Here is a 26938-nt window from a genome sequence, read left to right as displayed (position 1 = left end):
TTGGGGTGTTTTTGATATCATTGGATGTATATTATAGTTTCTATATCTAGTGCTAGTAACAAGAAAGCTTTAAAAAGGTATGTTTTCCCTCCCATTTGAATGTTTTCAACGCTTCATAGTTTTTATTCAAGACCCCTGGGATTAATTAATTATTATTATCATCATTATGATTGCCCCGTGATTGGCTGGCAACCAGTCCAGGGTGTACCCCGCCTACTGCCCAAAGCCAGCTGAGATAGGCTCCAGCACCCCCCGCGAATCTTGTGAGGAATAAGCGGTCAAGAAGATGGATCATTATCATTATTATTATCCAATAAATGTTTAAATAAAGAATCAACACAGTACAATTATTTACAGTAAATAACAGTGATTTTGAAAACACAAAAGGGGATAAGAGGTTCAGATAATTGATGGAAGATAAGTGACAAGCCAGTGTTAAAATAAGAAAATTACTGGAACAACTTTTTCCGTGTGACGACTTGACATATTTGTATGAAAAGTGTTTCCTAATTACGTCGTCAAGCGGCACAAGAAGACACGCTCAAGTACTGCATAGACTTTATGTTTGTCATATAGTTTTATGACAAAGTTCCAATAAGCTCCACAGTACTTTGCATCCCTTGCCAAATATTTTTTTGAAAAGACTCAAAAAGGAATTTGGATTCTCGCCTCATCAATATGTTCTTTTCCTCCTGGTTCGAGCCACAGTGAGCTAGAGTTTTGAGTGAAGTCAGTGCCTGTCCATGACCTCAGCATGTTTCCTGTCGCAATTAAGTGATGTGGACACAGCTAGTCATCACGCTTCTGGTGCTTGAGGTTTAAACCTGGTCGGCCTTTTGTGGTGCTTCAAGCATAAACGATTTAGGAAGAGAACTGTCATGTCCTGGCCTTGTGAATGTGACAAGCTGAGTGCAAATTCGGTGTCACACTGGTCGGTACATCAAAATTACACATTACGAGTAACAATATTTTTCCACTTCTGCTTGTTTAAACAATAATCCAAACTCACAACACTTCAACTCTGTCACGGGTATGATGAACTGACTACTCTTGCAGAGTTCTGGCCCACATTTCTTCCAGAAGCTTGTTTAACGTCTGTTGGACAAACGTGGGAGTAGTGTCCTATTTCGATGCTTGCTTGCGGGTTGCAGTATAGGATGAATGAAATTATACAAGTTAATGTGTGAAATATTAGTTTGATGGCACTGCTGTTCCTAAAGCAAACACATCAAAGCTCTAACAATGGACATTCTTTGCTTTTAAAGTCACCAAACCATTCAAATGAATACAAAAGGGAAGGGCACATTGCCAAGCTGAATCTCTTGTGGTCATCCTACCTTATTAACTTATAGTGCCACCTAGTGGTCGAAGCATCATTTTTCACATGCAGCGCTGTACTAAAGTTGAAACACTACTTATTACAAGTTGAAGTAGTCGGCAGTAGGCAGGCAGCACTGGGTTGTAGTCTACAACCCTGTAGTCTGTAGTCTACAACCCAGTGCTGCCCAATTGTTTTTCTCAGAAAAAAATGGTGTACGAGATGAGGAAAATTCTCTATCCAAGCACTGAATATGCACAGAAGAAAAAAAATAACAATGCCTTAAATTCCATCATGGCTATATTAGGTTACGTCGAACATGTTACAAAGTACCCGGCTGTTCGACTGAATCCAATTGTAATGACTTTATTGGCAAAAGAAACAGAATATCATGAATGTTGTGAGTTCAAAATTACTAAGTCAGCTTCACTACCAGTCTGCCTACATTGTTACAAAAAAAGCCATTCCTTTAAGAACACCATTACAGGGTTAATGTAGTGTTTTTTTTATACTGACTGTACATAGATAGTGGATGACAAATTTATACATAACAAAAGTACCACATGTTCTCGGGTGAAAGATAACATTGCAGAATAAAATACAGAAGAAGTTCAAATTAATAATAATTTCAAAAATCTAATCAGCTGTGCCCATTTCACTCAGGGCAAGTTTAAAAGACATTTTTCTCCCGAACATTTTAAAATAAACAAGTCAGTGTATGACTTTTTTGTTCCTGCTCAGCCAAGACAAATTGAGAGCGGTATCTTTGCAAACAATTGCCAATTCTTTTTACTTTAGTATCACATTACGTCTGTTACAGACAAGAAGTTCTAAAATAAGATAAGGAAACACATTTTTTAAGTACAATGAGGAACCGGCTTGCATTGATAAATTGAAATTATATACAAAGTAATAATAATCATACACAATGCTGGTATGAATGGGAGGCGGATGACAGCTGTGTAAATCAGCTCCAGAATATTCCAAAACAAAACAAACTTGTGGAAAACTAAAACAAACCTTAAGAAGGCAATAATGAACACTGGATCAACATGACTTTACCACACATTTCTGAAATCTCCCCACTCTTCCTTGGTCATTCCCTTTTTTTTTTTTTTTCCAATTCCTGGAAGTTCCTCTAAACCAGTCAAAACATTTGCAACATCACTCTCGGATCAACAGTTTAAAAGCAAAAACTTTTCTAAAGTGCTTCAAGCAAGACTGGCCTGAGGAGAAACATACCTCAGAACAAGTATTTAACTAAATGTAAACCTAACACAGAAGTTTACATTTGGAGAAAACATTTAACCTAAAATTGAGTGAAAAAAAATGCCTTATTAGCTTCAGTTCAAGCCAAACTCCATGTGGTGAACTTTAGTACTTTGGCACTTTGGTGTAGTCCTCCCTGTGAATGTTCTTGCACAAGCAGATGGCCAGAATCATTCCCAGTAGCTATTAGGGGAAAAAAACAAAACAAAACAAAACATATATTTGTGAAGAAATCTGCTGGCTTTGGTGACACCTCTCGATCAAAAACTTGAATTAGTGAGGGGTCACATGTACCTCAATAAAAGCGATTGCAATGCAGACTCCCAGGACCACCCCGATGTTGGTGAGGAGCCAGCTCTCCACGCTGACAGAGCAACCCTGGAGACAACAAGAAGCAAGAGATGATTTCTCCATCAATCCCAACCACAGCCATTACTTCAGGCGAGAAACACAATCCGCACGCTACCGTGTCGTATACGGGCCAGTCGGGAGTCTGAGCCTCGCAGAATCCGCTCTCGGAAACGTTTCCGGTGGCCAGGGAGATGTTGTGGCACGAGCACGGAAAGAGAAGTTGAGAACTGTTGACAATCACCATGTTTCCGTTCCAGTCGCTTTGACCGTTCCAGCCGCAGCATTCCATCTGCAGGCAGCAGGAGTGAAATACATCAAGTGGAGTTTGGAACTAGCATTGTCATATTGGGTTGACTGACAAATCCTGAGGTTAAACCAAGTGAAATTCGTGGGAGGTGTAACTTCTATTCACTTACGTTTCGCTGAATGAAGTCCCATGCCTGCTCTGTGGTTGAGTTGTTGCCTGGATAGTTGTCCAAGACCTTGGATACAATCTTGGACATCTCTTCATTCAACTGGACAAAAAATAAATAAAAAATAAAAAAATAAAATAAACATTTACAGTGTTATATGACATTGAAATTTGCAGTCCACATGGTTTAACATTTCAAAGAAATGTTTACTTCTGAAGTATGTCATTTATTGATGTTTGACAACACACAAACACACTGTTCATATTGATGTAACTTCTGTCACTATTTCCATTTACTATGTTTAAATGTTTATACAGTACTTTCTTATTTTAAGGTAATTTGAGTAACTACTGCACCTCTACAAGGAGAGACAGGTTTTTCAAAATTACAAACCACCAACCTGAGAGGGTTTGGCTCAAAAATAATTTAAGTAGAGAGCGAGCTGACGCCTCCAAATGGGAGATATAATTCGTTCAGCTTGTCCTGAGAAGTATGGATATCATCTGCTTCAAGGGTTTTTCCACTTGGATCCCAACCAGGCCTGGATTGACCATCGGGTATACCAGGACGATGCCCGCTGGGCCGACGGTCTTGGGGCCGGTCAGCACCGACCAAAAGTCCGGCGCCGACTGGCTGATTGACCAGCCCGGCCAGCCGTTTGACCGGCACCGTGCCTGGCAGGCAAAGATGAGGGCTATTTTTCCCCTCAACCAAGATACCGCCGCCTGTCAGTTTGAGAGGGAAGCCTATTGGTCCATCTCTAAAGCCAATCAGAATGTAGTACGAGAGTGACGCCACCCCTCCAGGAAACTCGCTAGTTTGTAAGTGCAACGAACGAACTAGAGCGGCGTCGGTGTAAGATGTGATCGGGCTGCCAGATTGTATCGGCGTCGCCTGCAGATGACGTCATGCTACAGGATTGTCTGGAAATTGTCCATTTACAATTGTTCAAAATAACAAGATTTATGGACTAAAATTGTAAATAAACCTAAAAATATAAAAGCATGATACTTTAAGAGTAAACGACTAAATATGCAACTAGAACCTAGTGAAATAAGGTGTAACAGCTGCAAGCATTAGTGGGAGAGTCTTGTACAGTACAAGTAGATAGACTAATGGAGTAGACTACATAATTCTAAATCATGAAACAACTATAGTACAAGTCCTATGACTTAGAATGTTTAACAATTTTCCATGTACTTCAAAATATTTAGTATTCATTTACATACTAATTAAGTTGGCAATTTACAATTTATTTTAAATATTAAATATTTTAAAATATTTAAATATTTTTAAAAATGTTCTCTTTTTTTTCAGAAATTTTCAGAAGAGAATGATTACTTTTACCATCCTTCATCTGCCACCATGCAAGCATTTTTAAAGTTTCACCCAAAACAAGATGCTACATACCCTAGACTACCTAAGATTGGAATGTTATTCATTTTATCTGATATAACAATTATTCTAACAAGTGATTTATGAATGAATTCTGTTATTAACATATCACACCTCCTCTGTGTCATAGAATTGACAGCCCCAGGTTCATTGAGTGTTTTTTCCAGTTAAGGGAGCCATCCAACAAGTGAGTAAACCGTATCCACCTCACCAAAATAATTAGGATAGGAAAACATTAAAATACATTTCTTTGGACAACACATTCATAAATTACGAGTCGGTTTAACGACGGTAACGGCACTAGTTATAAGGGCCAGGCTCAGCCAGGGCCGATTTTTTTTCTCCCAGTCCAGCCCTGATCCCAACAATTCATATACAAGAACAAAGTCATGAACCAAATGCCCATCCTTTCCCCTGAGAGTTACAAAAATGAACTCAAAAAAGTTTCTATAGTTTATTAAAACTTAGCATGACAAGTACAAGAATTTGCAGATGCAATTATGTCATTTTACACTGGAAATTTCCTTGCAGCTTTTGCTTTTTATTTGGAAATACTATACACCAGGGGGCGCTGCAAACCAATTTCTGTCTATTTCAATTACTGCAGTATCAAGTTGTTTAACTCCTGATTTGGGAGGCTTTGCTTTCTATTGACGTGGATTGTTGTGTAGATGCATGTGAACACAACATAATAATACAGAATGTTGCTTACCACATCCTTCTGGAAGTAGATGAGCGTGCCAGCTACAATCTCAGCAATGAGGATCAACAAGAGGCAGGTGAAGTACTGAATAGAAGGGAGGAATAAATGCAAAAAACATATTCAACCTATTTGAAGCAATCAAATTGCAGCTTAGTTTTCTACAGACACATTTGATTATGACCTTCAATCAGTTAACGTTGAGCTTGAAATGACTTGATTATTACTATAAGAATGTCAGTGTTTTCTGTTATGACTTCTCAAAACAAAATGCTATTGTCCTAATTTATATAAATTCAACTTTCCACTCACGATGCCAAGCAGACAGCGAATCTCATAAATGGCTCCCAAGCAGCCGAGGAAGCCCATAAGCATGGCGAAAGTGCCGACTCCAATCAGGATGTAGCATGCGGCCTTGACAGCTATGGAATCACCTGCAAGGAAAGGACAGCACAAAGGTCAGAAACTACAAACTAATGATAAATGAAATTCAAACTATAATTGCCTACGGTAAAACAGTGTATAATAAAAGCAGTGTCTATGCTTTTGATCTCTAGATGCAAGTATTGTACCTCAAATAAAAACACTTGTCTCAAATTCAACGTTTGATGCCAAATAAGTGTTTTCAATATAAAGAACAGCAAAAAAATAAAAGGTATTTGCCTTGCTGTATTATTCCTTATGGAGGGGAGCATATACGTGTATATCTATGTGTTTACATAGTGGAACTGATCAATCCTTCGGTTGTATTGAAAATAATCATAACATGATGAGAAACATCCATTTACCAAAATTAACAACTGTTTGTTCCTCAAAATCTAATAATCCTTCTTGGCCAAAGGATAGTGCCAAATTGGAGGTAGCTGTTAAACTGTTAGGTAATGTTAGGTAAATATTGACAACAACTAAGTTTAGTAATAATGCTGAAAAGAAAAACACTAAACTCTTTCGCCTGACGTACATCACTTTTTTTAAAGTGCTTAATAAATAAAGTTGAGTTGAGAGTCAGTTAAAAAAACAAAAAAAAACAAGTGACATGTTTGTTTCATAGTTTCACCATTACATCTGAAAAAGAAAAAAAAATATGGAAAAGGGCAAGCACATACAAAAGCCTATCATTACAGGTTACGATAATCAGATCAACAAAACAAATGACAAACTGCATGCACACACCCAAATACATGTACAGATAGGTAGAAGGCACAACTACTAAGCGGCTGGCACAATGCAGTCAAATTGATACAGTGCTAAAACGGATGTTTTTGCCTGATGTTTTGAAGAAGTGTCACTTGGTTCTGAAACTGCTACATTGCTACAAGTTTCTGTAAAGACACAAACATCGTGAAGTGCCGCCTCTACTCAACTACTTGAATCCAACTTCTGTGTGAGGTGAATTAAATAAATGTGAATGATGATCACAGGTGGGTTCATGAGTGCAGTGATTTGGATACATGGGATCAGGTAAGACAACAGCTTGGTCGCAATTCAAACCAAAACACAAACTAAACCTGATGCTACTCAGAAAATTTGTGAAATGTGAGCATTTTAAAAGGCCATTTTGAGAATGAACTCCTGACAAAACTTTCTGAAATGAAAAAAAGTTCTATATTATATCTATATCTCTATGGATAATAAATATGTCATGTTTTGTAACGTGGCTAGCGACCAGACCACTTCACCCAATGAAAATGGGCAGGCACCAGCTCACCTGTGTAATGTTTTTGTCCTATTGGTTTAATTTTAGTCCATTTTTTTTTCAAGTAAGGGCATGCTCAACATATGATGCTTCATGGTTACAACACCAAATTATTAAACAAAAAATAATTGACAAGCACTGCTTTATACAAGTCGCTGGCGTTGGACCAAAAGCTCGTAAGTCACAATTTAGTAAATTTCATTTTTTTTTTGTTTTTTTTTTTTAAATGTATACTTTTGGCCAGTCCACACATGTGGGTGCGATTTTTCCAAATTATTGACCAATCTAAAGTGTTGAAAATCGCTTGCTCTCTTTTGATGATGCAATGTTTATGGTTGAACAAACATGCCATCTCCTGAAAAGTGTCGATTTCAGATGTACAAGGCCTGACGCCAGCAAATTGTAATAGTGGTGAAGATGTGGAATAGTTCTGACACTTGAACAAATGCATACATATCGCAGAAATAAACACGTTCATTTTGCTGTCTGCAATTATGCGAATGCGAAACGGCTGCCTCATCATGGCACTTCAGAGCACAGATCCCTCTGGTGTAACAACAAAATGTAAAGATAATGTGAGTGACAAAGATGGGCCATTTGTAACTGAGGACAAAAGGAAAATCCTATACAAAAATCAAATGAATTTAGGATCTGCAGAAATGCCGTATCATGTTATCCAGTAAACAACAACAACAACAACAACAACAAAAATCTAATATTTTGACTCACATCATACACAAAAGGTGTCATATTAATATTGTGTTTTGTAGTTCCCTATAAAAGCATTAACTTAAAATCATGGCATGAATCCTCCTAAAATCGTATTGATAATAACAGCAACAACTAAAATTTAATTTAAGGTGCGGACAAAAAAAATAAAAAATAAAAAAATAATATATATATATATATATATATATATATATATATATATATATATATATATGTCAATGCTCCAATTGAGCATCATTTCCCTTACACCCCCATCCAAAACAAATCAGTCTGCTGCACGTTAACCCTTTGCTGTGTGTGTGCTTTATCCAACATATGACTGCATCGATGACTGCTGCCGAGAAATGGACGGACTCGCGCTCACCGCCTCTCTACGAGGCCTCGCCAGACTGGTGACGAGTGCAGTGGTGAGTAAGGCAGTGAGCACACTGGGCTGATGTGATGCATGTTGATGTTGGACAGAGGAGAAAGGGCCCAGTGTCTGAGGGGAGGACACCTGCAGCGATGCCACTGACAAGAGACAAATGTCCTCATCTCCTTCAAGACAAGCACTCTCTCTCTCTCCCTCTCTCTTGCCCCCACTGCATAGTGACACGTTCTCAGTTTGTATGCATCATCATCTTTAGCTCTCTCAGATTTTCTGCCTTGTGGACACAGCTCCTACTTTTTCCTCACATTTTTTAAAAATAACATTTATTAAAATATAAGATGATATATGATATGCGGCCACCGTGGCTCAGACTTGATTTAAGCACGAATAATTACAGTTTCAACACAATTTAAATGCAATTTTAAATGACATTTAATAAATAAGTTCTGTTAATTTCCAGTCATTTTGCAACTGATTCCATAGAAGTAGAGAAGACAAAGGCCTTTTTTTTATTTTTTTTTATTTTTTTTTACAAATTCAAGTGTAAATGAACAGTTAGTAACATGGATCAGTGGTAGAGCGGTCAGCTCCCAACCCAGAGGTTGTGGGGTCGATGCCTTGCCATTGGGACCACATCAAAGTATCACTGAGCAAGATACTGAACCCCCAGTTGCTTCTGATGCTGCGTCATCAGTAGGTGAATGGGGAGTCAAATGTGAAGCGCTCTGACGGCCTTGTAAGGTGGAAAAGCGCTATATAAATGAAGTACCATTTACAATGTTATTTGAACACAAACTGTAAGAATTAAAGCTTCTGTGATTACGTTACAAATGTAAGAGGGCAGTAGTCCAAGATTGGCCTTGTAGATAAAAGTGTAGAGTGAGCCGACCTCCTGGTAGCCAAAGGAGGCCATCCCATTCAAGAGTACAGTTCACAATGATGGGCCAAGGTCCTACATTTCATAACAAACCTCAGAGAAGCATGGTACACAGAGTCAATCTTTGCCAAATATTGAGCTGAAGTAGGGCTGTGTAATTAATCGAAATTCAATTAGCATTATATATCGTATGCAATTTTGGAGCGCAAAATGATCTAAGGACTGAGCCAGTCACAAGAAGAGGTCATTCCCTGTCACCCATAACTAAACTCCTTTCAACTCTGTACTAGTATTCCTGTGCATCTGGCGTCATTTCAGCCCACTGCTATAACTCCGACAACTCTACCAGAACAGTTTTCAGCGTGCGGTGGCCCAAGTTTTAACAGAAATGTTAACCAGCATGGGCACATACTGTGCCATTATTCCAAGGATTTAGCCGGGGCTCCCTCATTCAGTTTTCAGTGTTAGAATTCATGTTAGATTGATTGATTAATTTTCTGTATGCTTTTGAGTGTAACAATTTAACAAATGGAGATTTACAGGAAGATGAGAGAACCAAGACAACTAAGATAGAGCAGAAAAAATTGTCTAATCTAGCTCTTGACATGATTGTACTTCATGAGGTCTCAAGAGAATTAGTGGACAATATTTTGGCACATGGGCAAAACAGCTGCAATCACAAGACCAGCCAGTGACCAGCTAGCAATTTCGGAAGACACCAAACCCCCAGCAGTTCCCATTGTGAGACAATTAGAGGATTCTAATAATCATTATTTCATACAATTCTGCTGTTAAATGGGCTTCCTTCTTTCAAACAACCAGAGCAGATGTAAGGATTTCTAACAAATGAGACGCAACCAATCCAGGGTGAAACGTGTGGTAATACAATACCAGCAACTTTTGCATTGATCTTTTGTCATGAAGGGAATATAGCAACACATGCAGCCGGGGTCTCATTCTGATCTGGTTGAAAATATCTGGCACTTACCACAACAAAAAGTTGCACACTGGAGCCAGATGGCAGTAATCTTAACATTAAATCACAAGCGTTTCAGGACAAGTTGTGCATTGAAGCCAATTTGAAAATGGAAAGTAAACCAGAGGAGCAATGCTTATTTTTAGAGAAACAGAGAAGAATGGAAAGATTCTTTGTATGGGACAATTCACTTTTTGTGAAATACAACTTGGATGATACACAAATTAAAATCTGCTAGACATATGTGTTTAACAGTTCTATAAAATGCTACAAGCCATAAGAAAATATTCACTGTCCTGTGGAAGGTCTTCAGTGGTTTCATCAACCTTTATTCAGGGTCATTGTGAACGGGGAAAAAAATGTGTGTATCCTCGTGTACAAAAGCTGAAACCTTTATTTTATTTTTTTTCCTATTTGTCTTTCAGATATTCAAAGATACTTAAACATTCCAAGAGCCTGCAGCCAGACCTTGGCCTGTTTTCATCCTGTTAATCCTGGCTCCATTTGTATTGGCCTACATTCTTCTATTTCAGACAACTCACTGGATCAGTGAAAACCATACAATGGAAAAATATGTCCTTTTTAGTTCAGTTATTTGAGGTATTTTAAATGTTGTACCTCCTGAATCCTACATTGATTTTCTCTTTGACATTCCCAGTAATGGTTCACTTTTAAGTTAAATAATGAAAATATTGACTTTGGGACCTAACCATGAACTGTTCACACACAAAAGGTCATTTTCAATCTGTATTACACCACATAAACTTGTGTTGTAAGGGAGTACTTTTTAGAGAGAAGCAGTATAAGCAATGAGCATTGGTAGGAAAAAAAAAAAGTGTAAATTACAGAAATTTTCTTTTGGCTTGCCGCAAGTCATGTTTTATTTTATTTTTTATTTGTATGAGTTGCATTCAGTTTTAATTAAACTAATTTTAAGTTTCTTTTTGTTCAGGAAGCTAAACCCACACAATAAATTCTCTTTTTGATAGAATATGTTTAATATCTCATTTTAAATGAAAAAGCACTCAGTGACTCATTCGTTTTTATTATGACTTGACCCTGTTACCCTGAAGTGAAAATAATATTTCAATTTGGGACTTACTGAGCACAACTATGAAGCTCTGATTGTCCAGTAGGAGCCACAATCCAAATCCCATGATGACGGCCCCAAGAAGCTGAAAGAGGCAAATAGCCCATTAGTCAGGCACAACGAGGGTTGAACAGTAACACATGCTGTAAATATGGATGCAATCCGTCCTTAGGTTGTTCCAGCTAGTTGTAATAACAGAAAAATGTAGTTGCTATCGTGGGCATTCTTCTACTGAAGGAAATGAGAAATAATGGGAGAACTATTATGCAGAAATCATTTTCTTATCCCACCAGGAAATTCTGTAAGAGTAAATTTGACTATTTAGAATGTGACCAAGTAGACTCAGTTTAGAGTAATATGTACACTTGGAAGAGAGTAAAATATAGAACTGAGAAAAAAAAAAAAAAGTTAATCAAGGGTTGAGGAACAAACTCACGACCTTCGGCTTGGGAGACAGCCGATCTAGTCCCTGGGCCACGCGGCTCTTACTGTGTGTTAGTATATCGCTCGTGTCAGCTGGAATACTAGCTCCAAAAGACCAAAAACAATGTTTTTGGTCTCCTCTTGGATATAATCAAACAGTAGGTGGGGTTTAGCTCAGGTGGTAGTGTGGCAGTCTCCCAAGCTGAGAGTCGTGAGTTCGTTCCTCAACCCTTGAGTGACTTTTATTTTTTTCCCCAATTATTTATTTTACTCTCTTCCAAGTGAAAAATGTTACTCTAAAACTGAGTCTAATTGGCCCCACTCTAAATAGAGTCAAATTTACTCTAAATAGAGTCAAATTTACTCTATAGACTTTACTGTGCAGTTGATGCCGGGCGAGAGGCAAACATAAAATAAGCAACATTCACACTTACAGTATATACGCCTTTGCAAAAAAAATAAAATAATAATAATAATAAAAATAAAAAATAAAAAATAAAAAATTAATAAAAAAGAAAAAAATAAGTCTGCAGTTAGACCATTATTCATATTTTTTTGAAATATGGGAGGAAGCCTGTGTATCCAGAGAAAACAATTGTGGGAGCTGTGCAAACACAGTAGTGCCTGAAGCAAGATTCGAACCCTGCACTTCTCCAACCCTGTGGCAGATGTGCTAAGCAATATACCCGCATCCTGCAAAGAATATATTCCTTTTCACATTTTATTTTATTTTTTGTATACACTACGTTGCATACAGTGCATAGCGTGTAGTTCTTGGTCAAGCCTAGATAATCAATGCACCCCCTGAGTACATGTAAATGTGTAGGTGGTCAGACTTGCTATCACAGAATAGAACATCTCTTTTCAAGACACTGCTTGCTGTTTATTATTATGCCTTGCTAAACTCAGGCAGAAAAAAAAGACAAAAATGTGTTCAAATTAGATTTTAAAATTAGTTTTTTAAAGTTTAAATATATGTGTTGGTTTTCCATTAGCATCTTAAATACAAGGTAGCAAATAGGGCTGCACCATAATATCGGTGGCCGATAATCATCGGCAATTATCGGCCAATTTGACTTCAAACAGATAAAACAGATAATAAAGAAATCCAGCAATAATTATAGACATGCCACGTTGGTCCATCTGTTGTGGTTGTGGCTCATATCAATAAAATTCAGCTTCATGGTGCTTTACATAAATTGAAACATTGTGCAAAGTTTAACAATGTTTCAAAGTATTTGTTAGATTTATAGTAGGACTCGAAAGCACATTTGTATTCAAGTTAATTTTGCAAACAATTATGGGCTTACTTATCGGTTATCGACATCGGCACTTCTAAATTATTGGTTTATCGGTATCGGTTGAAAATAGCATTATCGTGCATCCCTAGTAGCAAATAAGGAACATTTAGGAAAAATCTGTATTTTGCACATTTGCTTGTGATTACTTTAAATGACATTTTTAGCCAGGCTAGTGGAGTAATGGAATACAACTACCAGCATCACATTTACAGTAAAGAATACAATTTTAAAAAATAATACATTGTGACTGTATTCCACTACAGTCACAGAAAAATAGCACTTTATTAAAAATTTGGATTATTTTGGAGTATTAACATTTTTAAAACAAGATGAGAGAGAGGTCTGACAGGCTGTTGATTTGAGTCGTCGCCCACTTAAAAACTAGCTGGTCAAACTGCCTTTCTAGGAGTTAAGTTGATAACTGGTCACAATACACAATATTCAATGGATGGCCATTGCTCATTCCCAGGGATGTTTTTAGGGCCGTCAAGCAAATGACACAGGTCACTGGATACCTTTTGGTCCTAAAGCGTCTGGTTTCAAAAGCGACTCGGAAGGAATGACTGCTGACAGTTTTGAATCGGTGACGGCTTTGAATCATATTCAGTTGAGGACTTTATTTATTTTACATAACATTTACAAAAGAAGAGTGTGAGCTGTCAAAATGATTCGAATTGCGGGCTAGCCATATAACCATAACTTGCAAGAAAATATTTCACTATATCCCGTCACAAATCACCCACCCACAGCTTTACTATTTAAACACCATATTATTAATATTATGTGCTAAACTTGTCACCAGGAAAATAAATAAATAAAAGTTTTCTTGTGGTTGATGTCACGTTAATGGTCACTGTATAAAAATTGGGCGTATGTGATTGCATGTGTGACGGGTTTGGGGGATTAAAGCTAGAATTTTGTCATGTTTTGGTTCTGTGGGGGTGGGATTTTGTTTTCTTTTGGTGTTTTTGGTTATTTGTCATGTATTCCTTGTCTCGTTATGTCTAACCACATCCAATCACCTCCCCAAGCCTCTTGTATCTTGCCCAGGTGTCTGTTGTTGTTTCCTCCCTGAGTTACTGCCGTTCTCCTGTCCAGTGCTCCGCCCTAGTTTACCTTTTTTCTGAATTAAATCCCCTTTTTTACTTGCATCCCTGCCTTGCCCTGTTTTTGTTGCCCCTTGAATTTGGGTCCTGCCTCCGACAACCCCCCAAACGTGACAGAATTTACTGCTAAGATTGCCTTCATAAGATTAATTGGTCCTCTTTTTCCCCATTTCATTGTAACTAGATGTATCAAAATTAATCAATTAATCAACTAATGGATAATGCTCAACAAATATTTATTATCAAATAATCAAATAATCGTTTCGCGCCCTTGTTTAACTTAAAATTGTCCGATTCCTCTAATTTCCAGCCTCTCAACAGTAATTATTATCTGATTTCGACAGTTCTTTCAGAAGCAGACTGATTATTGTGTTTTAGCAAAAAAAATAAGACATTGGCAAACATCTGCTTTTGCTTTGGAAAACAATGACCCAGCCAGTAAGTGAATCAGTTTCGAAAAAATTAGTGAGTGTATCAATCACGCTTGTACGATATTGCTTAATTGTTTATTTTTTATTATTATTATTATTATTATTATTACTACGAAACAATACCAATTAATTGGCAGTAATGGGGAAAGATAGTTTTTTAATACACTATTCTAAATACAGTATTATAATATTATTTAATATGTGTCATTGTGTACTGTAATATTCTAAAGAAGATTCTATAGTGACTGACACAGCCCTTCTTGTAACAAACACTGGTCACGTGGAAAGGTTTGAACAACTATGTTATGAAATCAGCAAATCTAAGTTCCTTTCAAGGTATGAAGGTATCTAGCTATCTGAGCTGTTGCGGGACAGTCCGAAAATAGCTATACGAACACAACTTAGCAATACATACATCAGTGCATATTAGAGCTGCACGATATTGGAAAAACATGCAATATGCGATATACTTGCTGAACATAGCGATATCGATATTATTGCGATATTTAACATGTACCTAAAGAAATTACATTTTTATTACCTAATGAAAGAAAAACATTTTTCATGTGGCAAAATAAGCACCCTTAATGTAATCTTAGTTAATTGTAATTATGTCTTGATATTTTTCAACTATTGAACAAATTCATATAAAAAGCATAAAATTCCATATAAAACTTATTGCATGCCTTTGCGATATGCATATTGCAAGGGCCAATATCGCGATATCGATATTTTTTCGATATATTGTGCAGCCCTAGTGCATATGGTTAAAATTTAAATACTAATACTCACAAAGAAAATGAGGTTGAAGAGGAACAGGAAGTACTTGATCGCCGTCACGCAGCCTTTCCCCATGTTTTTTTTTCTGCAAAGGTGAGAGAGGGAATGAGTGTAATTCCACAGGAAATGTAACCAACATTGTTTTAATGATACAGAGTCACAGCAGTGTGCAGTAGATAAAGCTCCCACACTGATAACAAATACTAGCGCACAAACATACTGTACAAGCACATTCTCTGTATCATGTTATCTGTACAAATAGTATGAGGTCTTAAGACGTTGAGAGAGGAAAGAAACTTCACAGATAAAGATGGGAAAAAAAGGCATTCGTATGAATCGGAGTAAATTTAAAATAGTACATCATATTCCAAGTGGATTTGCTTTAGGAATAAGTTTCACTTGGTTTAGTCATGTTTTGTCTTTCAACACATAAAACATGCCTGTGCCAGTCTGCTAGATAGAAGAATGCAAACAACCAACACAGGCCAAAGTAAAAACAAAGATTTAACATTTTACAATTACTGAAGTATAATTAATAAACGTAATGTTAGTTTCTTCTTAACATCCTGTACTGATTCTGGATCTACAAAATGTAAAAACGTGCTGCAACAATGTATTAAATTATATTAGTGGCCAGCAAAAATGTGGTTCCCCACCAACTGTCATTTTAATCCCATTCTAAATGGGTTCCAACAAGCCTGGATGATCAGGACTGGGTGGCTCAAATCTGTAGGATTAAACTTGCAAAACCAGTTTAAACTCAATCTGTAAACACGGAAGGGGGCGTGTCCACATTGCATACAATCAATTTACTGTGTACTCATGGTGGTTGTGGATTATACCAATCAAATGACACAATTTACATAAAAGTGGAATGAGGTGCAGCACAAAAGAAAATCTGTAACTTTAAATCATGCAAGATTCATTAACCAGAAATGAGAAGAGCATCATCACTCCAAAATCTGTCCTGGAGAGCCAATTTTATCATTTTTAAAGAATGCTAAATGTATACCAACATAAGTGGCACTGTCTCATCATAAATCACATCACAAAATATCTTGATAATAATAACTTTGTTTACCATCGTAATAAATATTGTTAGAGGACTACAAAAATGTTTTCTAAATAGCTTAATGTAAATATAATTATCTAAATATCTAATGTTAAGATTTCCAACAAGAAAGTATTGATTAGCTCTCTGGCAGCAAAACATGAGCCCCCACTCTCAGTCTGTTTTCCAAAACATGTCACCATCACGTAGCCCTCTTACACCCGCTGTACAGTAATGGCTTGAAACTCATCAATAAATCTATGACAATCTGGGTGAAATATGGAGGACCTTATCCAGCTATCCTGCGGCAGTGAATGTGAGGGTCACACATGTGACCCAGATTCTCCTCAGTGGAAATGGGTTACTGTTACAGCGCGCTGCTCGGCTACTTTATGGATGATTGTTTAGAGAGCAATTCCATAGGATGTGAATACTCTCAGCAGGTCATATCCCTTTTGAATGGGTGAGGCCGAGCCCGCCCATACTCAATGTGCCTGCTCAACAACTCCGGACACGTATGATGACTCAAGTGTGTGTGACAGTGCTGATTCACTAGCATATCTCCAAAGACACGCCTATGGGAATTTAGCACTTATAGGTTTACTTTTGACTTGTTATACACAGTTCTTAACTTCCTTATAATGGAGAGTCCTGTCATTTGTCCTCAAATTGTTTACAGGTTTTGGCACTGCATAGCCACTCCCACCACACCAGTATCACTGACAGGCCCAGGATCCCTGTCCTGTCCCTCCTGTCCTATTTGCTACTCATGGCATCTCTTTCTCACAGGGTGTACGGCTGCTTCCTATTTTTTGTGACAGAATACAACTCCTACGTATTGTCACTGTTGTCGCATACCGATTTATACTGTAACTGTAGTCTGTTATTGCTTCGTTATCTCTTTTCTCTTTGTCTGTCCCCTTTCACAACATCCTTCTGCTTGGCTCCATTTCCCCTAAATATCCACCAAATTAATCTATCATACCAAACTTCTCTGTTGGACATAAATACTGCTCCAGAATAAAAAAGGACATACTGTAGATCCAACTACGATATGATCAAGCAGCTGAAAACACTGCGCCTATCAGCTTAAGTTGTATCTTCCCTTCAGTGTGGAGTGTTCCTCCCAAACACGCCACAGTGTCTTGAGGAGGGGAAGGGTGGAGTGGCGCCATGCACAAGCTTTACAGAGAACCTGCAGTTACGCTTTAGGCCAGAGGTGGCAGTCGCGAGTAAAAAAAAAAGTGACCAATGCTCCTTGAAAGAGTCGTGATCCTTCGCGATAACGCGGTTCATTTTTAGCGGCCTCGCTGTATTGCAGATTTTTTTTAGTGCAAATTTGCATGCATTCTTTTTTTACAGTAATGTACCTCCATCCATCCATCCATTATCTGAACTGCTTACTCCTCACAAGGGTCGCGGGGGGTGCTGGAGCCTATCTCAGCTGGCTTTGGGCAGTAGGCGGGGTACACCCTGAACTGGTTGCCAGCCAATCGCAGGGCACATACAGAGATGAACAACCATCCAGACTCACAAGCACACCTAGGGACAATTCGGAGCGCCCAATTAACCTGCCATGCATGTCTTTGGAATGTGGGAGGAGACCGGAGTACACGGAGAAGACCCACGCAGGCACGGGGAGATCATGCAAACTCCTAGGGGTGTGAATTGCCTAGTACCTGACGATTCGATTCGTATCACGATTCACAGGTCACGATTCGATTCGATACCGATTAATCCCGATACGAATGGTCACGATTCGATACCGATTAATCCCGATACGAATTTATAAGTCGATTGTTGCGATTTTTTTCCATTCAAATTTAGAAAATACTATCAGTAAATTTGTACATGTACACTGTAAGATTTGTATGAATATATTTATCTAAAACTTGAGGCTTATAACCGTGAGCCACTGTACACAAACAGTTTGCAATCTGTTTCACATTTGAACAGCATTAAAATAAAAATATTAAGGCTTAATGTGCCGTTCATATAACATTCTTCCATGCTCAAGGTGTGAATCCTAAAAAAATAAAATAAAAAAAAATAAATAAAAAAATAAAAAATAAAAATAAAAATCGATTCTGCCGATTATTGAATCGATTCGAGAATCGCGCGATGTAGTATCGCGATATATCGCCGAATCGATTTTTTTTTAACACCCCTACAAACTCCACCCAGGAAGGCCGGAGCCTGGACTTGAACCCGAGTCCTCAGTACTGGGCATAGGTGGGTAATCCAGGTCCAGAATGTAAAAACCCTGCCACAGTTTGGCTTTAGCCACAGGTGCATCTAATTAACCAGCAGGTAAACAAGTTACTTACCAATCGGTCAAGTAGAACCTCCTGTGACTAAAGCAAAACTGTGGCAAGGTTTTTACTTTCTGGACCTGGATTACCCACCTCTGGTACTGGGAGGCGTACATGCTAACCAGTCAGCCACCGTGCCGCCCCACATGGGTCACGGGATGCTGGAGCCTATCCCAGCTAGCTTCGGTCATTAGGCGGGGTACACGCTTGACTGGTTGCCAGCCAATCGCAGAGTAATGTATACCTATTTTATAAAATTTATGAAGGTTTGAACATTGAGAATGTTTAAACGAGAGAAATGTGAGAAAATGTAAATGTAAATCCCTCAACGAGAAAAGTGTATAAGCTCTGTGGTGAGGGGTTTTAGAGCCTTAAAACATTTATAATAAATAGAAAACATAAAGCCAACTACTTTGCAGATTTTATTTATTGCGGATATTTTTTGGAACCTAACCCCAGCGGAAAATGAGGAAACACTATCACAAAAGCATTTTTCCCTGATCATTGTTTATTAATCAGTGACTGGTGTTTATTTTGTACTTCGTATTCGTATAGTGATTTGAAAAGGAGCAGTGATGTACTATGTTACCGGTTCGGTTATTGTTTTCCAAAGAAAAATAACAGATGTTTGCAAATGTCTTATTTTGATTAAATACAAAAAATAATCAGTCTTCTTTCATTAACAATTACAGAAATCAGTGAACAATTGCTGTTGATATGCTGAAATCAGAGGATTTGGACCATTTTAAACACAAAAATTGCTACAAACAATTAATTGATTATTAAAATAGTTGTTGATTTATTTGCTAACCTGTCGATTAATCGATTAATTTTGACGGCTATACAATGTTGTCCTATGTTAAGAGCTTAAGGAAAACACAATTGTGAACTTCCGTGTCTGTGGATGGACAACTATGGATGCAATGTAACCCTCGGTGGGATACAATGAAGACATGTTGACAGATGGCTCTGTGCACGCATTTGCATGAGATGGAGAAATGTTGTCGCCAACTGACTAACTTAATTCATTTATGGGCCATTTAGCACCAGCAAAATGTTTCTCCGGTCAATTATGTAGCAAATCCATCTGTTTCCTCTCAATTTTCCATTTACTTGTTAACAACTAATTCTTGATGGCTTCTTTATACACAAATGATGAATTTTAAAAAATTGACTTTGCAACAGTTGTATATTCCTCATCAGTGTATACACAAAAACAATGCGAAGATGTGTTGCTTCACAACACCTACACCAATCGACCGCAAAATTAGTGAGCTGAGCTCTATTTCTGACATTATCAATGCCGTATTTAGAGCAGGTCAAAGGGGTCCAAAAGACAGATTTTAGCATTAGATACTGCAGGATCTCATCAGCATGCCTAAATCATCATGTTGTTGTCACTCAATGTACAACACAGTAAACCCAAAGCAAACGTAAAAAGTAAGCAAAGTAAAAGTTGACATTTCCAACCAGCAATCAATCATAAGCACTAAACTACTCCCTAGAGTAGGCAATAGACATTCTTGAAAAATAAGATATCTGACTCAAATAAGACACTAAAAGGAAAGTTGCTAAAAAAAAAAAAAAAAAGAAAGAAAAAAAAGAGAGCAATAGAACTGGAGAGATAAAAGTAGTATCCACATTTCTAAATGTCATTGTTACAGGTACAATCTTTAAGAATTCGTATACTGGTCTATACCACATAGGTATTACCGTCTTGTTTCTTCTATCCGGACTATAGTTAATTTAGTGTAGTTCTGCATTGCTGTCAGTTTAGCCATACTTATTTCAAGATCAAATTAAATCATATAACTCTAGTCTGAGCAATACATTATTGTTTACATTTCTGCTTTCTGCAATACTGACACGAGCCAGTCGTACAAGTTGAAGCAAACTAATTTGGATTTTTGATTGTTGTTGTTGTTGTGTTATGTTTTATACACCTTGGAAACAGTGACTCACACTTCAACTGACAACTTTATAAGGAGCTGCTAATTATGTCATTTTAATGAACAATATCACACTCCCATAAACTTGCAGCACATTCTGTTTCAGCCAGGGCAGAGATCCAACGCGTGACAATCTGAATCAGGAATCTATTCCAGTTTGTTTAAGGTGTGAGGAAGGGTACACCCTGGATTGGACAACTGTCCATCATGGTGATGAGGCAATCCCCCTCTTTATCTGCTTTTAAAACACATCTGTATTCTTTGGCTTTTGGCGCACCATGAGACTTAACATTGTTTTTGGTGTTTTGTGGTGTGTATGAATTTGATGTTTATTCTACTTATTTATCTATGTATTTATTTATTCCTTTTTCACTTGCCTACTTCTTATTAATTTACTGATGTAAAATTTATTTACTTGTAAAAAACAAAAAAAAACATATGCACTTCAAAATGTTTGCTTTGTTCTTGTTTTGTTACCTTATTCTTTACTGCACAACCGATTTATGTTTCAAGTACAGCATATTGTATACAGCAATGCCTGTTTTTAAAGCCCTTTATAAATAAAGTTGAGTTGAGTTGAGAGGAAGAATCCAGAAAGTACCCACACAAACACGGTCGCTGAATTGTGTGAAAGTGACTATCTAACAAATATTGGTTCATTATAGAGACATTTTTTAATTTATGGCACTTATTCCACATTCCAGGGAATGAAAACTGGACATTTTCATGAATTTAACAAACTCGTCTGTATGCACGGAAAGGATGTAATAAAGTGCACATCCACAAGTGTCACATGCGTGACAATAGTTTTATATTCTCCAGTGGTGTCATCTTGCTGCCAAAAACCTCTAAACTAGCAAACTAAACTTATCATCGCACAATATACAGTGGGGCAAAAAATTTTTTTAAAAAAAATCTAAAAATAAAATGATTTCAAGTGTTCTTTATGTACTCATTACTCATTGTGGACACGTGACACAATGACAAACGTGCAGTAGGGTGATTAACTGTGTGGGTCAGGCAGGTGAACCTCTTCACATGAACCTGTAACTTGTGATTTTTTTATTTCAATTAGTAATGACAGTCTTGTGAGATTTTCTGTTACCTCCTGTCACGTTACAATAATTTTGAGAGCTAATTTTTTTTGGGCAACTTCAAAACACTGCTCTAAACTAACTTTGTGCACTGGTTGCACCACTGCGCCCATCTTTGTTTCTGTTTCATCTTTGTTGTTACACAAAACTTGTGTAACAAAATTTTCAACACTTGCATTTTTGCACCATGTATCTCGCCAATGGTATTTACTATTTAGTCATGTTAGTTTGTACAAAATAATCTGAGTGCAAGTGGTGCACAGAGGCAACTGGTCAAACATACAGTATTAACAATAAAATCACACTAAGACAGGGAATTGGCAGGATAAATTGGTAGTTCAGAGGGCAAGCACTCAGTTTACGAGGCTCACAAAAACGCTTCTTGCGCGCTCAAAACAAGCGTTTGTGCTCAAAATCAGGGATGCACGATAATACTATTTTCAACCGATACCGATAAACGAATAATTTAGAAAGTCCCGATGTCGATAACCGATAAGTAAGCCGATAATTGTTTGCAAAATTAACTTAAATACAAATATACTTTTGAGTCCTCCTATAAGTCGAATAATTGCAAACTTGACCACACATGTACTTAGCAATCTTCCACTCAACACTGTGTTCCAACTATGTTTTGCATTTGCATTTTTAGGGTTGGAACAGCCATGTCACTAGGGGCGTGAAAACCAAATAAAAAGATAGGGTGAGGAGAGGATTTTATTGATATCTCTGCTTCAAAGACAACCAGTAAGTAATTTTGATTTTGCCAAAACAAAACGGTCATGTTTTAAAAATGCCACAAAAAACTGTGTGGGTAACATTTTGTGGAGACACAGTAAAGAAAGCCCACACTGGCGACTGCCATGTCACCATGATTCACCGTCTGTCAATATGAGGTCGCGTGCATCATGACATCACAAATATGCAACACAACCATAGGAGAGGGGAAGGGTTGAAGATTTGGGCACAACTTGAGCCACAAATACAACAGATGGACCAACGTGGCATGTCTATTATTATCGGTGGATTTCTTTATTATCTGGTTTACTGTATAATATCAAATTGGTCTATAATTGCCGATAATTACTGGCGGATTTCTTTATTATCTGTTTGACGTAAAATTGGTTGATAATTTCCCATAATTATCGGCCACTGATATTATCGTGCATCCCTACTCAAAATGTCTCCAAACGTGCTAGTTGTACTGTACCAACGCCACACAGCCTCGGCTAGCAGCCCCGGGATGCCTTTCAATTGGAGATCGGCGTTTTCTCCAAATCTTTTAAACACACACACTTGAAGGGATATTTTTTCATTGGTTAATAAAGTTGTCTTTTTTTTTTTTAAGTACATAACAGAAATATCTGGACCACAGGCAATCAGAGGAGGGTCCCGTTCTTTGCTATTACTGATTGCCGAGCATGAGATCATGGTATCTGTGTCTGCTAATGAACCAAAGACTGAGGCTCTGAGGCTTTGTGAGTGAAGAAGACTTCTTTCCCCTCGACTGGACCTCTGATTTTTTTTCTGTAGCATCACTGTGAGATGAGGGCTCGTGAGTCACAAGCCCTGTAAAACTTCAAAAGCATTTGGCTTGGACGTATTTGTAATGCTCACCATCACCAACACAGCCACCAACAGCTATTCTGATTTCGATTTTCAATTTCTTGAGCTTACTGGTACTCGCAAAACAATCAAGTCAACAAAAACATCATACTAAGATCGACATTAACATTAATGTATTATTTGTGACTCTTCTCAGATGAGAACAAGCATTCAAATAGAACAATAATAAGCAAGCAGTCATGTCTTCTCCCCACCTGACGACAACCCCACTTACACACACACTCAATAGTACAGCACAATGCTCCCTCCCACCCTGAATGGTCACCAAAACAAAGGCAGCTTTCACGCACTATTCTCTCTCAAGTAACAAAAGGGAGAATTTGAGACGCAGAGAGCTGCTTCAGCCTTACATCTCCTCCTCTCCAGAAAACAACAGCAGATGGCTGAAAGATGCAACTTTCCACTGTGAGACCTAAAAATACCGCCTGATGTTCCATTTAGTCTACACGTCATACACCATATGATTATCTGTTGGAAATTAACCAGGCCATATGGCATATGTTCAAGATTTAAATCAAGCATTTACAACCATTTGAAGCAAGTTAGTCAAGATAGAAGCTTGCCAATCGTTGATAAGAAAAATCACCAACTAAGTTTGATTACATTCACTTTATCATTAAAACGTAGGCTACAAGTTACATATTTTATCGTATACTGTTCTTCTCTTGACAAGTCAACAGAGAATTGATGAATGATCGGAATCTATTGGGCTCATTGGGAGTATTTAGTCTGTTTCCTTTTAACCAAATACTTTTGATTTCCTTTACTAAATATCTAATTTGAGTTGCAGTTTCATATTTTCTTGAAATCATGATTCCATGATGACAATGTGATGTTGAAATCTAACAAGAGGCAAACTGCTCAGGACGATTGTGTGCGCTTAGTGAACTTGACCTTTAAAGCCCCAAGTAAACTCCACCGGGGCTACAACTCACTTCACTGACACCATATGGAAAGCAGCTTAGGAAGACTCTTTTACAGAGTGAGAATAAGATCTGAAATGGAACCAGGCAAAAGAAAAAAAAAGTTTATTATTGAATGAGTAAATTATTGATAGTAGCGTTTGATTATCAATAGATCATATGTAACCATCTTGATCAGGGGTCACCAATCTTAAGGAAACTGCCTGCGAGCTATTTATTGGGAGGTGATTAATGCAAAGAGCTACCAGTTTGATAAACACTTCTGAAATAACATGTTTTCATTTTATTCATCTAAATTTTAATAAAACATGATATTCATTTATTAGAAGGCACTGACCGTGTTCCTGATTTCCTACAATAATTAGGAAACTGACAATTTACTTTTACAACATTCATACAAATTTTCTTATTATAATTTTATTTTATATATTTTTTGCTTTTTTGTTTGTTTTTTTTATTTCCCCTATCAATGCATTTAAATGTGTGTCAATTGAATTGTATATGAATTTTAGCTATTTACAAGCAGGCCCCGTCCAATGTAATCAAATAAAGAGGTGGCTTGGAGTTACCTTTTATTCATTATTCAAATTGATTTGTTGACATTCTAAACACCAGCTGTTCATAATTGACTACATCAGTTCTCTATTTTGCTATTAAAACAAATGAGAGCTGACAGCAACAATGTAGAACAATTCTCTGCTTACATTTGTCCTTTTTGTTGGCTAGCGAAAACTGTGAAGAGCAGCTCGAACTTTATTAAATCCACAAACAGCTTCAGGGCAATTCCACCAAACAGGGGAAACAGGTTATGTACTTGTGCAATGCCACAGTCAAGGCTCTTCTTCTTAACAGTGAAGTAGTTTTTAGACTACTGTGGTGAACTTTTTCAACAAGGACTCAGATTAAACTCATCGTTCTTCAGCGCAGAGGCTGCCTGGATGGATCCAAAATTTAACCAGCAACAGCTGTAAGCTCTCGCAAAGCATAATCCATACAACATCTCTGTTTGCAGGATATGGAAAGATAATTAAGGTCACATTAGGGGGAAGGAAACCCTGATTTATAGCCTCAGATGTTGGGGGAGAAAGATGCCGTAGCGGAGCGGGTGCCATGGGAGGCCCAGGGGTTTGTAGGGGGGAAAATTGGGCTTAACTGTGATGCCATCATTCCTGATGCTGACCCACATTTCCATCTGTACCCAGCTGGTCCTCATAACCACTCAACACTCAGCTATTACAGGGGACACAAATCAGTCAATAGGACTAAAAGCGCTGCTGGTGTAACAATATTGATTGGTAAATGTGTTCATTCATCAGAGTCAACCACACACTATTTCTCTAACCTGGATAGCTTATGACTTAGTGAACGGGTCTCTGAAATAAATTGTGATAAATGTTACCATTTTGCAGTGTTAGTTCAGCAACCACTTTATTGTGGTATATCAAGGAAAATAATATGGACATTCGCTTTGCTTGAAAATGTCTCACTTGAAAATGAAATTTGGGACAACAACGTGTCTTTTTTTTGGCACAGAAACAGGAGTAGGCTACAGAGTCTGTTCATCGAGCTAGGCTACCATGAGATGAACGATTTGTACCTAGCCTATTATGTGAACAAGTGATCAAATACACTTCATACTTATATGTAATTTATGTCAGGAACTCGACTTTTTGAATACAATTTTAAGAATTCGTTTAAAATGGAGAATGAAGTGTCCTCAGGGAGGCAAGATATGTTTAGATAGAGACCACTGAATCAGTAGAGGCCACTGGAGTCTATTAATTTTAGTCTAGTCTACACGTGCCACATCACCATTCGAAAAGAAGACGCCATGGAGCGAAAGAGAGACAAATTGTTTTCAGAAAGTTTGAGTTTCAGCTGCTTACCGCATGAACAACCTGTTCGAAATCACCGTATAGCTACCCAGCGGTCCCGTGGTAATTACAATATTAAAACATACGCTCAGTTTCCGTGTTCAAAACTCACGCGAAGTCGAAAAGCTGTTTGATTACTTACTGATTTGGAAGAAGTGCAGAGAAAAGTTGTAGCAGTTGTGTATGTGAGGCTGAGAGCTTCGGTTATGTACCGCTCCTGTGAGCTGAGCGTGGCGGCTGGCTGGACTTTGTGACCTCCTCCACCACCACGGACGCTGACAACAATTTAGCCACAGTCAGGGAGGCTCAAGATGGGTAGACAGCAGGGGAATCTCCTCCGGTCCCCCCCACGTGGCAGATATGGGGATTAGCAAGTCGAACACCCTCTTTTAACCCCTAAATCCCCGCGACGCCACCATGAAACACGGTGGATTAAAAACACGTCTGTTGACACAAACGCACACAATATCGACACTATGAGCATTCTTGTGCTACACGTAAAATGCACATTTCCCTTCTTTCTATTTACCAATAAAGTGTAAATGGCATTAAACATAAAACAAACAAACACGCAAACAATCAAAAAACTATCTAGCTGTGTCGGAACCATTCAGTCATTTCCATAAATAAATAAATAAATACATACATACATCCATACATACATACATACATACATACATACATAAATAAATAAATAAATAAATAAATAAATAAATAAATAAATAAATCTGCGATTGGCTGGCAGTCCAGGGTGTACCCCGCCTAATGCCCAAAGCCAGCAGGGCTTTGAGATCTACAGACTTGGGCCAACAAGTGGAACCCAAAGTTCAAAGCAAACATGGTGAAGCTGCATTTAGCTATTATGCTGTAAACAGATGGAATAGACT

At 37.8% G+C, this 26938-nt stretch overlaps 1 protein-coding gene across 1 annotated transcript; it reads right to left on the bottom strand.

The window, feature by feature from the left end:
* Window positions 1-1668: 1668 nt before the first annotated feature.
* Window positions 1669-26415, bottom strand: LOC144017550 (CD82 antigen-like). Its single transcript, XM_077519240.1, has 9 exons — window positions 26195-26415; window positions 15238-15310; window positions 11197-11269; window positions 5759-5880; window positions 5459-5533; window positions 3355-3453; window positions 3054-3227; window positions 2882-2965; window positions 1669-2770 (listed from the first exon to the last, which is right to left on the bottom strand). Exons 2-9 carry the CDS (start codon window positions 15298-15300, stop codon window positions 2693-2695), a joined length of 768 nt encoding a protein of 255 aa, XP_077375366.1. The 5' UTR covers window positions 15301-15310; window positions 26195-26415; the 3' UTR covers window positions 1669-2692.
* Window positions 26416-26938: the final 523 nt, after the last annotated feature.

This window comes from Festucalex cinctus, chromosome 4 (assembly GCF_051991245.1).
Source record: "Festucalex cinctus isolate MCC-2025b chromosome 4, RoL_Fcin_1.0, whole genome shotgun sequence".
Classification (NCBI taxonomy): domain Eukaryota; kingdom Metazoa; phylum Chordata; class Actinopteri; order Syngnathiformes; family Syngnathidae; genus Festucalex; species Festucalex cinctus.
Note: the sequence above shows the minus strand (reverse complement) of the source record. Positions and strands in the feature narration are given on the sequence as shown.